The 12,257-nt window shown below is 38.6% G+C and overlaps 3 protein-coding genes across 5 annotated transcripts; all 3 read left to right on the top strand.

The window, feature by feature from the left end:
- The first annotated feature begins 138 nt into the window (after nt 1-138).
- Nucleotides 139-2,158, top strand: xcr1a.1 (chemokine (C motif) receptor 1a, duplicate 1). The gene is made up of 2 exons (XM_034223565.1): nt 139-227; nt 433-2,158. The coding sequence occupies exon 2, from the start codon at nt 449-451 to the stop codon at nt 1,457-1,459; it is 1,011 nt and encodes a 336-aa protein (XP_034079456.1). The 5' UTR covers nt 139-227; nt 433-448; the 3' UTR covers nt 1,460-2,158.
- A 670-nt stretch (nt 2,159-2,828) lies between these two features.
- LOC117550914 (uncharacterized protein PB18E9.04c-like) lies at nt 2,829-5,267 on the top strand. Its single transcript, XM_034223512.1, has 6 exons — nt 2,829-2,948; nt 3,954-4,149; nt 4,259-4,404; nt 4,505-4,599; nt 4,701-5,014; nt 5,257-5,267. Exons 1-6 carry the CDS (start codon nt 2,916-2,918, stop codon nt 5,265-5,267), a joined length of 795 nt encoding a protein of 264 aa, XP_034079403.1. The 5' UTR covers nt 2,829-2,915.
- On the top strand, nt 5,030-8,282 carry LOC117550973. Of its 3 annotated transcripts, XM_034223604.1 has the most exons (9): nt 5,030-5,256; nt 5,382-5,435; nt 5,519-5,578; nt 6,002-6,082; nt 6,185-6,276; nt 6,383-6,441; nt 7,151-7,321; nt 7,431-7,462; nt 7,584-8,282. In XM_034223604.1, exons 2-9 carry the CDS (start codon nt 5,400-5,402, stop codon nt 7,689-7,691), a joined length of 639 nt encoding a protein of 212 aa, XP_034079495.1. In that variant the 5' UTR covers nt 5,030-5,256; nt 5,382-5,399; the 3' UTR covers nt 7,692-8,282. The 3 variants fall into 3 exon arrangements, with proteins under 3 accessions (XP_034079495.1, XP_034079494.1, XP_034079493.1); XM_034223603.1 differs by lacking the exon at nt 5,030-5,256 and having other exon boundaries at nt 5,409-5,578; nt 7,587-8,282; XM_034223602.1 differs by lacking the exon at nt 5,030-5,256 and having other exon boundaries at nt 5,409-5,578.
- The last annotated feature ends 3,975 nt before the right edge of the window (nt 8,283-12,257 follow it).

Raw genomic sequence — 12,257 nt, 5'->3', positions numbered from 1 at the left:
TCGGGCTCACAAAAAAAAAACCATTCCATTTGTGTTTGTTTGAAAATAAATCCGCAAATCCAGGTGAGCTGAGGACTTGAACACATGTCAGGCTAGTACAACAAAACTAGGAACAGAAAACACTGCCTCACTTGTCACGAGATTACAAAAGCTACAACTTTTTTAGATTCCTTTGGAGTAGCGAGAGGCATCACGTCCAACAACACATCAGTCCCGCCAAGCAAGAGGTAGGTCCTTTTAAAAAAAATCTTGCACACTAAATATATTGATGTTGCAACATAATAATGTCTTTATAGGAGTTCCAGTGTAGCATGATGTTGAATGCACCCTCTTATATAGACTCAGAGTTCTTGTTAAAAGACCTTTATTATTTGTACTCTTTTTACAGTGACATTTCTTGAACCTGAAGTAATGCACATACTTATTGTCTAGGTTCCAGTGATCAGCAATGAATGACTCTTTGAATATCAGCCAGTATGACGAAGACTACGAGGATGAAATGTGTGAAAAAGGCGAAGTGGTCCAGTTTGGGTCCATGGTCATTCCTGCGTTCTTCTCTGTTGTGATCACACTGAGCCTCATAGGAAACATCCTAGTCCTTGTAATTTTGGGGCTGTATGAAAACCTCAAGTCTCTCACCAACATCTTCATCCTGAACCTGGCCATTTCCGACCTCGTTTTCACCTTCGGTCTCCCCTTTTGGGCCATTTACCACATCTGGGGATGGGTGTTTTCAGAGGCCCTCTGCAAAATTGTGACTTTTGTCTTCTTCATTGGGTTTTACAGCAGCATCCTCTGCCTCACCATCATGACCATCTACAGGTATTTGGCCGTGGTTCACCCTCTGTCTGACCTGAGAACACTGCAGATCAGCACCGGGGTTTATATGTCTTTCCTTCTGTGGGTAATCAGCATCGGAGCAGCCGTGCCCTCCCTCTTCTATAGCGCCCTCATTCCGATCCCCCACCAAGGTGAACACTCTGTGGGCTGTGAATATGAATCTACTGTTTGGAAAAGCATTGGTTTCTCCCCAGAGAATGTTATCTTCTTGGTCACCTTCACAGTCATGGCTTTCTGCTACATTCAAATACTGAGGAGAATCTCAAAATCAAGATCCCACACGAAGAACAGAGCCGTGAAGTTGGTGTTCTGCATCGCGGCTGTGTTCTTCCTGGGCTGGGTGCCGTACAATGTGACCATCTTTCTGAGGATCCTGTCTGACAATATGGTTGAACCATTTGAGAAATGTGAAGCAAGTATCCAGCTGGACTATGCCTTCTATGTGTGCCGGCTCATTGCTTTCTCCCACTGCTGCCTGAACCCTGTCTTTTATGCGTTTGTTGGGGTGAAGTTTAGGAGTCATTTGAAGTCAATGATGCATCGCATGTTTATTCGCCAAAGTTCTGCCGAAGAACAACATGTTCGCATGCAGAACTTCTCACGTGGATCAATGTACTAGTTGCTGTTTGAGTACGTAACTTCCTTGCATTAACTGTTGGATTACTGATCTAAAGAATGACTGATTTCAGGGTACATTTGGTAAAAAATCCATGGTAAAGTGGTTCAAATGTTGAGGTTTGTAGCAAGCGCCAATATTCACTTCCAATGTTTCTGTGTATTGCTACATATGTGTGTCTACATATAAACCAGTTTCCTAATGTGCTTTGTAACCTGAATGTATTCGTGGTGAATTTCAAAGGAGGCACATGAAAATTTTGTTCATTACTGGCAATGGAAGTGAAGCCATTATAGTAGACGTATGTTCACAGAGTGCCACGTGATTTATTATGGTGATGTTGATGAGGAGTTTTCATGTATTACTGTAATTATGGTTGATAGTGTACATATTATGCAATGTGTCATTTCATACAACAGCCACAGTAAACTCTGGTTTTCCATATATTACAATAATGTAAGATGTTTGTAAACAATGTATTTGTTGATATGTTTCTGATAAATGTGTAGATTAGTGTCGAATAAAACTTGATGGATGTTAATGTCAAACATCTCTAACATATGTAGATGTAATCAGTTCCTCTCGGTTAAAAGGAAGCAGACATATTTGGATTTCTTTATCTCTCCGTGCTGTAAATAAACACAACGATATTTTTTTCTTCTGACAACATACTTTTTAATAAAGGTTCATATTCTTCTTCTTCTTCTTTTCTTGTTTTTTTTTAATGAACCTCTACTAAATGAGATGTAAATGACAAACAGTTATGTCTATTAAAGATGTATTAACATGTTTGGACACCACTCTCTGTGGACAGGAGCAACATGTTAAAACTGTTTTTTTGTGCCTTTAACATATTTAACAACAAAACAATAATAATACCAGGAATTTAATATGTGCTGCAGTCTTTGAGTTCCACAAGTCAGACCAGCCATATATTTTTCTCAATAAATGGACCTCTGCCACTTCAATCTGGACACACTTTTTCAAAAGTGTCCAAGTGATCATAATTATTTTTAAATTGGCTTTGCTAAATCATTATTACCTGACGTCGCATTGATAACGTAAAGAAGATCAAACCAATATAATAGTCATGGTGGGGAATATATTCAGATCACAAAAAGAAAGTGGCACAGAAAAAAATATATGAAAGTCCAAGTATCTACAGTAGACTACAGTTTATAAGGAACCAACACACTGTTAGAAAACAACACGATACAGTTTAGAGATATGAGACAGGTCAAAGCAAAGTGGAACTACTTTCTTGATCATAAACTGCATGTGGGTGGGTTCAAGTCGTGCACTTAGATTGCCCTTTACTGAATAACTTCCTCCTTCAGGCTGTTTTGCGCTGCTCTCTGACCAACACACTGCACACCGTAGAGGAAGGAGGATCTGAGGTTTTCTTAGAGGGATTAAACAGTGAGTTTTAGTAAGGTGTGACATCTCAACTTCTGGTTTCATGGTACCGGACCTTGTAAACAAATATTTGAAGGTAAGAGTAAAGGGTTGTTACTCTCATTGTGCTTTTACTGTTATTATTCAATACTGGTCTTAGAACTTAAATTAAACAGTGAAAGCAATCGTTAAAATGCTTGTTATTTACTTTTAGCCTTAATTTAGTTTGAGTTATTCCTATTTTCCAATACAGATTCCTACACACATTTCATATTACTAATTCCAGAGAACTGCATTTTTGGCTATCAGGTTAAAGAGATGAAGTAATTTAAGGGTGTTTTAATGTATATTGGGTTGAAAGTATGGGTTTTGTAGCTCTGTTGTTGTCCTGTTTCAAAATAACAATGTATGTGTATACTTATGGTACCAATGCATCCAATGAATATTATTATTTTTTAATATTGTTTGGTAGATTTCTAAATATTTCAGTAACATTAGTTATCATTTTACTGCTGTAGATGTTAAAGGTTTTTATATTGTAAACTCCTTTATATAGTCTTTGGTAGTTCAATATACAGAAGTGCATCGTATTCAATAAAATAATCTCATTGTAGGGTCACTATCCTGTGAGAACCACATTTCTCTAAGAAGTCACATTTCCATGAGCTCAGAAAAACAGCCCTGTTTTCAACTTTGTGAAGATGCAATTCCCAGCTGTTCCAACCAGCATTTTAAATCGTCTTTTTCTAGCTTTGGAAGACTGCAAGTTTTCCTGGACACACATATTAACTTTCTTCACTCTTCAGATTGTCCGAAACATTCAAATTCACAATCACCAAATTTGGTAGTGCATTGTTTTCATCGAACAGGAAGGGGATGAACAATTGTAAACTGCTAAGCTACTAAAACTGTGAGACAACTGTAGTGCAGTAAAAAGAACAGCCGTTACCTCTGAGATGTAGTGAAGTGAAGTTGCATATAATAGAAATACGTAAGCAAAAGCACAAATACTAAAGCACATGAGTAAATAATTACATTCCACCATTGATTCCCACTTTCTATGTGTTTACGAAAAAGGTTGATGAAGTCTTTTGTTTTACAGATGTGGTTGTGGATTTTGATTAGCCTTGAGATCATCACAAAGGTGCATGGGTATTCAGATGGTATATTCCCAGAGTCGTGTGACTCTATGTTACCTGTGCATACAAATAGAAACGGGATATTGTATAAACCCCAGAGTACTGACCCACCCTTTGAGATCACATACGATCCCGCCCCACATGGACAACCTATCACAGGTACAGAGAATATTTTCCTGAAGCACTATTCATCTTTGTTGCAGTTACTACAGTGTTCATTTTCTGTTCCTCCCCTTCTCTTTGATAAATCTTCAAACCTTTATCCAAGTTTATCTCAAGAGCAAGCAATCCAATAAGTTCACAGGATTTATGTTGGAGGCTCGAAAGACGCAGGACGTAGTAGGCCCTGCTGTTGGGAAATTCATCATGCTTGATTCTCGTGAAACTCGACTCCTGTCGTGCCATAGTTCACTGGTAAGACATCATCATTATCTCCAATCCTATTTCATTAACACTTTTAAATGAACCCTATAAAGCTACTTCTGGATACTGTACTCTTCTCCTCTCGCCTCAGGACAACGCTGTTAGTCAAAAACTCGGTTCAGAAAAGCGTTTGTTCAAAGTAAACTGGACGTCGCCACAGGAAAAAGACTTGGACTACACTTTTAGGTATTCGCACACTTTGACTGTCCTTCATGATTCAATATTAGGCCTTCCACATGGAGCAAAATGATTGATATTGACATCTTTGCATCCCTGATATGTTGCAGAGCCACATTTCTTCAGTATTTTGAAACTTTCTGGGAACCAATGGATTTAGATGTCAAGTTGTCATCACCAACAACAACTTCTATGCCATCTACTACATTGCCAACTACTACAACTCCAATTACTACAAGTACTACAACGCCAATTACAACAACTCCAATTACTACAACGCCAATTACAACAACTCCAATTACTACAAGTACTACAACACCAATTACAACAACTCCAATTACTACAAGTACTACAACACCAATTACAACAACTCCAATTACTACAAGTACTACAACACCAATTACAACAACTCCAATTACTACAAGTACTACAACGCCAATTACAACAACTCCAAGTACTACAACGCCAATTACAACAACTCCAATTACTACAACGCCAATTACAACAACTCCAATTACTACAAGTACTACAACACCAATTACAACAACTCCAATTACTACAAGTACTACAACGTCAATTACAACAACTCCAATTACTACAAGTACTACAACGCCAATTATAACAAGTACTACAACGCCAATTGCTACAAATTTAACTAAATTACAGGTAAGCATTGACACAGAAGGACGATTCGATTGAGCTTTTTTTATTGTGTGGAAATCTATTCATTAATAAATGAATATCAATATCTGCATTTACACAGCTCCACACTTTTCTTGTTTTTTCCTCAGGAACTGGGTACTGTATTGATGATTGCTAACAGTGTTTTGGTGGCCGTCAAAACGGTATGATTTTCTATTAATTTATGCCACCCGGTAAAAAAATTATAGCAGAAGATGAATTCCTGTCTCATTGCATCTCTCCACAGGAACTGCCTTTGTTAATAACTCTTCTCATCAACGGACCCCGTTTGTATCATCTAAATAAGGTATCCTGTGAGTTTTAGGGCTTGTGTTGTTTTCTGTGAGTCTTTTGTGCATCGGTAGGTAGGTCATTTGAATCTAGTGCTTAAATTAGCAATTAAAACGATATAGAGAGGTAACTACAGAATGTAATTACATTTAACGATTTTTGGAGGGAAAAAAAACAGGGGTTTCGTTTTATTGTATAGATTTAATGTCGTTTTTGGTCATATGTATTTTCTGTTTATTGTTTTGTGCATTTATTTTTATTCACTTTTAGGTATGTACTTTTTAAAATGTAATTGAATTTAAAAGCCCATATACTGGGACAAGCATTACAAATCAGAATAGGCTTTAAATATTATGGAGAAATTGGCTAAGCAAGTTTCCCTAAGTGAGTACTATTAATTATTTACAATAATTGAAAGTTAATATTAATTATTTTGTAGGTGAAGATATTAAGCTGTGTGCTTTGTGCAGCCGTGGAGATACCTGCCTTGGTCTTGTTTTCTTTGGCTGATACCATTAACGTGAGAAATAGTTCATGATTTACAACAATTCTCCATATCTACATCCACATTTAAACTGTATAGGTACTATTTAATGTGTGTGCGATCTGTCTGCATGTTTAGGTCCTTTTCATTGCTCTAGTGTGTGTTGCAATAGCCTTTAATTTATTGGAGCTGTTTATCGTCTGTCTCCGAATTGAACCCAGTCATGAACTGTAAGTCCAACTTCCTCTTGACTTCTTCTGCATTAATATTTGACTTTACCCTTTCATCAACACTTTTATGCACAGCTGTTTGTGTTTGTCTTTTCTTCGGTTCCAGAAAGGAGATCAGTGAGCTTATCATCAAAGTGTGTTCCGTCATCCACTGTATTTTTACAAGTAAGTGTATATTTACCAAATGTTAACAGATACTGTAAACATATTTTACTCACTTGCCTATCTGAGAATACTTTTTAAATGACTTTAAAACAATAGTTTGACCTTTTGGGAAATACTCTTATATGCATTCTTGCCAATTCACAGTTTGTGGAACATTTGGGTATTTTACTTCATCCAACAAATACCGCTAAAGTCTGTGTGTGGGCAGTGCATACTCTTCACTTCAAGCATATGAGTTGGACACTTGTTTTGTGCCTTTTTTGGACTGTTTGAGCCAAATACAAAAATCAAAGCAGATTAGCATAATTATGTATATCACAATACAAAATGACTCCTACATATCCAGTAAAAATGGCAAAAGCTAGCAGCTAGTTAGCGTAGCTGAGCACAACTACCTAAAACAGGGTGAAACAGGTAGCCTGTTTTGATCTAAATGTTACAAAATTCTCCAACCAACACCCCTAAAACTTACAAATGTTCCTTTCATATCATACTTACTTAGTTGTAGACGTGCTAGCAGGTGGACCATTGGACATGGCCAGCTAATGCTGAGTGTACCAGCTTTCGTCTGGTCTGGAGACTCAATTAAGCACAATTTCCCAAACATATCTTAAACTAATCCTTTAAGAGACACGTTTATGATCCTTGCATAAACTCTTCAGACAGCTGCCTATGTGTTGTTCTGATTTACATTTTCTTTTCCCCACAGCCGCTATCATTTTTCTAGGTGTTTTGGAGTTTGACAACTGTGGAAATGAAAGGGAATACTCTTGGCCAGTGAAAGTGATGATGGCTTACACAGTGTGGACTCTCCTGTTTATAATATGGGTATATGTAAGCAGTATTCACAGAAAAACCATACTGGGTGGAAGCAAAATAGGTAAATGACTAGCAGTATACATTTCAAAAAATTATAATACCATGCATTAATACAGAATGGATTCTTTTGAAGAAGAACATATAATGTATGTCACTATTTTCTTTTACAGGGAGTTCAAAAAACAGAAAAGAAAGAAAAAAGGTCAGCGCCTGTCCACATCATGACAAAATACCATGTTTTAATAACTTTTCATTAACAATCGTACATTAATCATACAAATGCAACTTGATCAGGTATTTACCACTGCACCTCTACATTTCAGAAGAAGCTCAGTGCAGCAGCAGTGATTGTGATCGCTGTCCAAGTAATCTTCGGCGTTGGAAACTTGTGTTTTGCTTTTGCGGTCTCTTTTGGGATATTTTGGTGTTAGGAAAAGTAGGCCTGGGCATCAAGCTTTATTATGTCATTCACATGTGTCCGTCCCGGGAGATGGATCCCTCTTCACTTGCCTTCCTGAAGTTTCCTCCCTTTTTCTTCAGATAATCAGGGTTATTTTTAGGGTAGTTTTTTTTTTTCTTGGAAGGGTCCATTTCCAGAATGCTGTACAGAGTGTAAGGCAACGAGGAACATTTGTAATTTGTTGTATTGGGTTTGTAAATTGAATTTGATTGACTGACATTTGAAAGTTATTAATTAATTCATAAAAATGCCAATGAGACTTGGCCTGGGAAACGGAGACTTGCTGGTTCAAGTCCCGGAAAGGACTCAGTACCAATTGTGGAGTGATACCTGGAGAAGTGCCAGTTCGCCTCTTGGACACTGCTGAGGTGCCCTTGAGCAAAACAAGGAACCCTACACTGCTCCCCTGGCACCTTAAAGTAGCTGCCCAATGATTGTAATACTTGGATGGGTTGAATGCAGTCTAGACTCTGAGTCACATTTTCACTGTGTGTTGTGCATGTGTTACACTCAAATATGTTTGTATACTGACCTAAAATAAATCTATTTATCTTTATCTAAATAAAAAAATACTCAAATGTTATCATGGCGTTGAATCTGGTCTCAAAATAAAGCAAACTAAAAATTGTTTCAGCGCTTTCATTTTCCAAGGTTGGTTTAATAAATTAGGCCCTGACATTTCTTATCAGAGATTAGACAGACAGCACGTTCAAACTTCAGATATTTACTTTTTTTACATTTGTAGTAACTGTATGTATCTCCTCGTACCAGGCAAGTCCTCTGAAAGGAAGTTTTACTGGTGAGATCATCAGTAACTGTGTGGTATGTGCTTCTCTCATGATACAACTGATATACTCTGACGTACTGTATTACAGTAATAAAGATGGTATTAAATGATAATGAATGATTCACATTTTCCCTTGTGTTGAATGGTAAAGGTAAATCAATCAGATGAACATTTACTAAATAGTACTCTTTAACCCTTGTATGGTATTCGGTTCTGTGGGACCCGTTTTCATTATTTAGCTAAAGAAAAATGATATGATAAATAATTGTTTCAAACCCACACTCTATGGCCTTGGCTCATTTTCTGTGAAGAACATATATCAGAACACATTTTCAAGTGCGTGTTAGTGTGTGTGTGTTGAGAAATTCAAGCACCGAAACCTGTCTGCTCTCATATCCCCGCATTGTGTTTTGCGGGAACCGATCTTGATTTTTTTCACACTCTATCCAAACTGCAAATTTGGGGCAAGACACAATAAATAAAGCTTCGCCAGTTTGTGTCCTTATCACAACTGATCAAGATGGCCAAAAGATGCTCTGCTCAGAGGGCCTTGCAAATGATTCTGGAAGAGAGAGAACCATTTGATGATGATGTAGAGCAGGGGTGGCCAACCTGCGGCTCTCGAGCCGCATGCGGCTCTTTGCCTAGTTTCATGCGGCTCTTCAGTTCATATTGAATTTTATATGTGTGAGTTTGGGGGAGAGACACTGACTCCTGACTAGTGGTGCACGGTGTACCGATACTTGAAAGGTATACCGCGATACCCTGCCGTTAAAAACGTTACGATTCCTCCGTTTAAGAATGACGGCGGAAAGTACTCCGGTGAGAAAGCGCCGTTTAAATAAGAGCTGTGTGTGTTCAGTGCTCTGCTTCCACTCCCTGCTCTGCAGCCGTGCCTGCAGTCCCGCCCCTCTAAAGCACGCTCAAGTGCCTCCCCGCACTCGTGCACGCGCTAGCTGCCAGAGCATGTGAGAAAACGAGAGGCATGGCTGCAAGTGGGAGTGCAACTGCCGCTGCCCCTCGGCTTGTTGACAAAAAAGACGCCAGAAGCGAAATGTGGAAGTATTTTAGCAATATCTCTGACAGTGAGGGCAAGCCTACGAACACCACAAGGCCTGTCTGTAAGAAATGTATTAATTTTATTTAATACGAATTCTTGTCATTTATTTTTATTTATTGTACTCATTGTTTAAAAGTTTGTGTTATGGTTCTGGTGTGAAATAAAGCACAATAATTACATTTAAGACGGTTTCCCTTTTTTTTAAGAAAAGTATCGAAAAAGAATCGGAATCGCAATTCTTGACTTGGTATCGAAACCAAAATGTTGGTATCGTGACAACACTACTCCTGACAGTTAAACCTGATATTTAGTAGGTCTGTTAAGTATTGAATGCTGATAATTCTGACGTAATTTGGCCGGTCAAAGTTGTTTGGGCTCGGATAAAATTGCTCCGTTACTTTCGTTCCGTGTTACTTTGGTCCCGTGTTACTTTCGTCCCGGCTCTCCCTACGTGTGTATGTGTGGTGTCAGGTGTCAGTATGAGAGGATGACAGCGCGTCTAATTTTGATGTGGCCCAAGAGCCAATCACAATAATACCTGTGATGCAGTGAACCAATCACCTTTTGAGGGGGGGGAAACCTATCGTTGATTAAACACTACTATCCAGTGTTTCCCCTACCATTGTCTTGGAAGGGCGCTGCGCCCCGCCAACGGAGCCCCGCGCCCCCCCCTGAAATTCAAGGTGTTTAAAAAATATATATATATATTTTTTAAATATATATATAGCACCAAATTGCAAATAATCTATAACTACTGTCACTTTTCACATTGAACATGTGCTCTTTTATTAAATAAACTAAACGCTTTCATTTTAAGTTGTGAGTTTAGTGTTTTTGACCCTAAGAAACACTGATGCATTAATCAATAACAATAATCCACAGCTCCTCTCTCTGCTCCAGAGGATTTAAAAAATATATATCCCAATGCCACAAAAATGCATCAGTGACGTGGTTGAAATCTTGTCTTCAGAAAACAAAAAACTGAAACAAGCGGTATCAGTGACTGTGTGTTTGATGTGGCTCTTAACCTCTGACTGGTTGGCCACCCCTGATGTAGAGGAAGAGGCTTCAGAATGTGAGGATCACATTTTGTGTTTATTACAGGGTAAGTCTTACATCAGAAGTATCTGGTCATGGATATGCTTAGATCAGTACATATACAGTCAAATGTGAGAATTTGATCAATTTAAATTTGAAAAGATAAAGATATGCTATATAAGTTGTCTTAATATAATCAAAATGTGCATCACTTTGGTTTAAAGTGATGCAGATCACTTAGACTCAATGTTTACATAAAGGACTTGTCACTGCATGAGGGGTACACACGTAGTGAAAACTAGCGCTAGTGCATGTACGCCTGGGAATCTGGTGGGCCTACCAATTTACAAACTGTAAAATAAGACAACACATTCAATTTGTGTGGGCTGTGTAGGTCAGAACAATCAGACCTCCACCAGCAGCTCGAGAAGTATCATGCAATTTTTAACGCAAGCAAATTAGAGAAGACATAGTGTTAAAGGTCCCATGTCATGGCCATTTCTACTGATCATAATTCCATTGTTGAGGTAAAATACATATATATTACCTGGATTTCTGCATAAATTGGTCATAAAATGTCATCTAAGTCACAACAATAGACAAACACAGTCTGCTTAAACTAATACCACACAAACAATTATATGTTTTCATGTTTTTATTGAACACACCATGTAAACATTCACTGTGCAGGGTGTGAACCCCTAGGCTAAAGACTTCTTCAAGAGCTAATTGGAGTCAGGAGTCAACCAATCTGGAGTCCAATCAATGAGACGAGATTGGAGGTGTTGGTTAAAGCTGTCCTGCCCTATAAAAAATACACACCAGTTTTGAATTTGCTATTCTTAGGAAGCATTGCCAGATGTGAACCATGCCTCGCACAAAAGAGCTCTCAGAAGACCTACGATTAAGAATTGTTGACTTGCATAAAGCTGGAAAGGGTTACAAAAGTATCTCTGAAAGCCTTGATGTTCATCAGTCCACGGCAGGGACGTGCACAGGTAAGGGCTAATGTGGCCCGGGCAACGGCCCTTTTGAACTTTTTGGCTGACCTGCCCCTCTGGAGAGAGCGAAAGTCTTTTTTTTCTGTTGTGGCCGAATAAACATGATAAGCCCACAATTAGTATTGTAGAGTCTCGCTGCGATAAAACACACCTTGTCAGCGCTGTCATCTGCCCCCAGTCACGTGACTTTGTTTACAATCTGACAGCTGAAAGTAAAGGAAAGCCCTCCGAGTCCGGTCCGGCCTCATGGCTATGGTGATCATGTGCCTGCCTGGCTTTGGTGGCCAATCCTCGGGTCAATCTGTCCCCGGAAATGTTCCCGTTTTTAAATATGCTTAAATTGATTTTGAGTTTTCTCATGGCAGTTAGAGTATAGGGGACAAACCAGGGACTTTACTTCCTCTTGACACCGTCGGCTATTTACAAAAAAAAAACACCTAAATATAGGCTACTTGTTATTGTGCTTCTGTCTTTCTGTGTCTTTTCATCTGCTCCGTAAACTCCCTCTCCGCTCTCTCTCTTTTCTTGATCGCCCTCTCTCACATACGGGAGAACACTTCACTGTCCCGCTTCATTGTAGGATTTCTGCCATGTCTCTACTTTAGTTTGACCATTTCTGTTATTAAGTTATGGAATACTAAATACATAAGT

The sequence above is a fragment of the Gymnodraco acuticeps genome, unplaced genomic scaffold (assembly GCF_902827175.1).
Source record: "Gymnodraco acuticeps unplaced genomic scaffold, fGymAcu1.1, whole genome shotgun sequence".
Lineage (NCBI taxonomy): Eukaryota > Metazoa > Chordata > Actinopteri > Perciformes > Bathydraconidae > Gymnodraco > Gymnodraco acuticeps.
This window is presented reverse-complemented; position numbering and strand designations above follow the sequence as displayed.

What these genes read in the sequence shown, in the direction of transcription:
- LOC117550914 (XM_034223512.1), top strand. Translation starts at nt 2,916, where the DNA reads ATGGTACCGGACCTTGTAAACAAATATTTGAAG. An exon ending in ACATGGACAACCTATCACAG is followed by an intron (nt 4,150 to 4,258) that starts GTACAGAGAATA and finishes CCTTTATCCAAG; the next exon opens with TTTATCTCAAGAGCAAGCAA. An exon ending in GACTTGGACTACACTTTTAG is followed by an intron (nt 4,600 to 4,700) that starts GTATTCGCACAC and finishes GATATGTTGCAG; the next exon opens with AGCCACATTTCTTCAGTATT.
- xcr1a.1 (XM_034223565.1), top strand. Translation starts at nt 449, where the DNA reads ATGAATGACTCTTTGAATATCAGCCAGTATGACGAAGACTACGAGGAT.
- LOC117550973 (XM_034223602.1), top strand. Translation starts at nt 5,456, where the DNA reads ATGCCACCCGGTAAAAAAATTATAGCAGAAGATGAATTCCTGTCTCAT. An exon ending in GTTTGTATCATCTAAATAAG is followed by an intron (nt 5,579 to 6,001) that starts GTATCCTGTGAG and finishes ATTATTTTGTAG; the next exon opens with GTGAAGATATTAAGCTGTGT. An exon ending in ACTGGGTGGAAGCAAAATAG is followed by an intron (nt 7,322 to 7,430) that starts GTAAATGACTAG and finishes TTTCTTTTACAG; the next exon opens with GGAGTTCAAAAAACAGAAAA.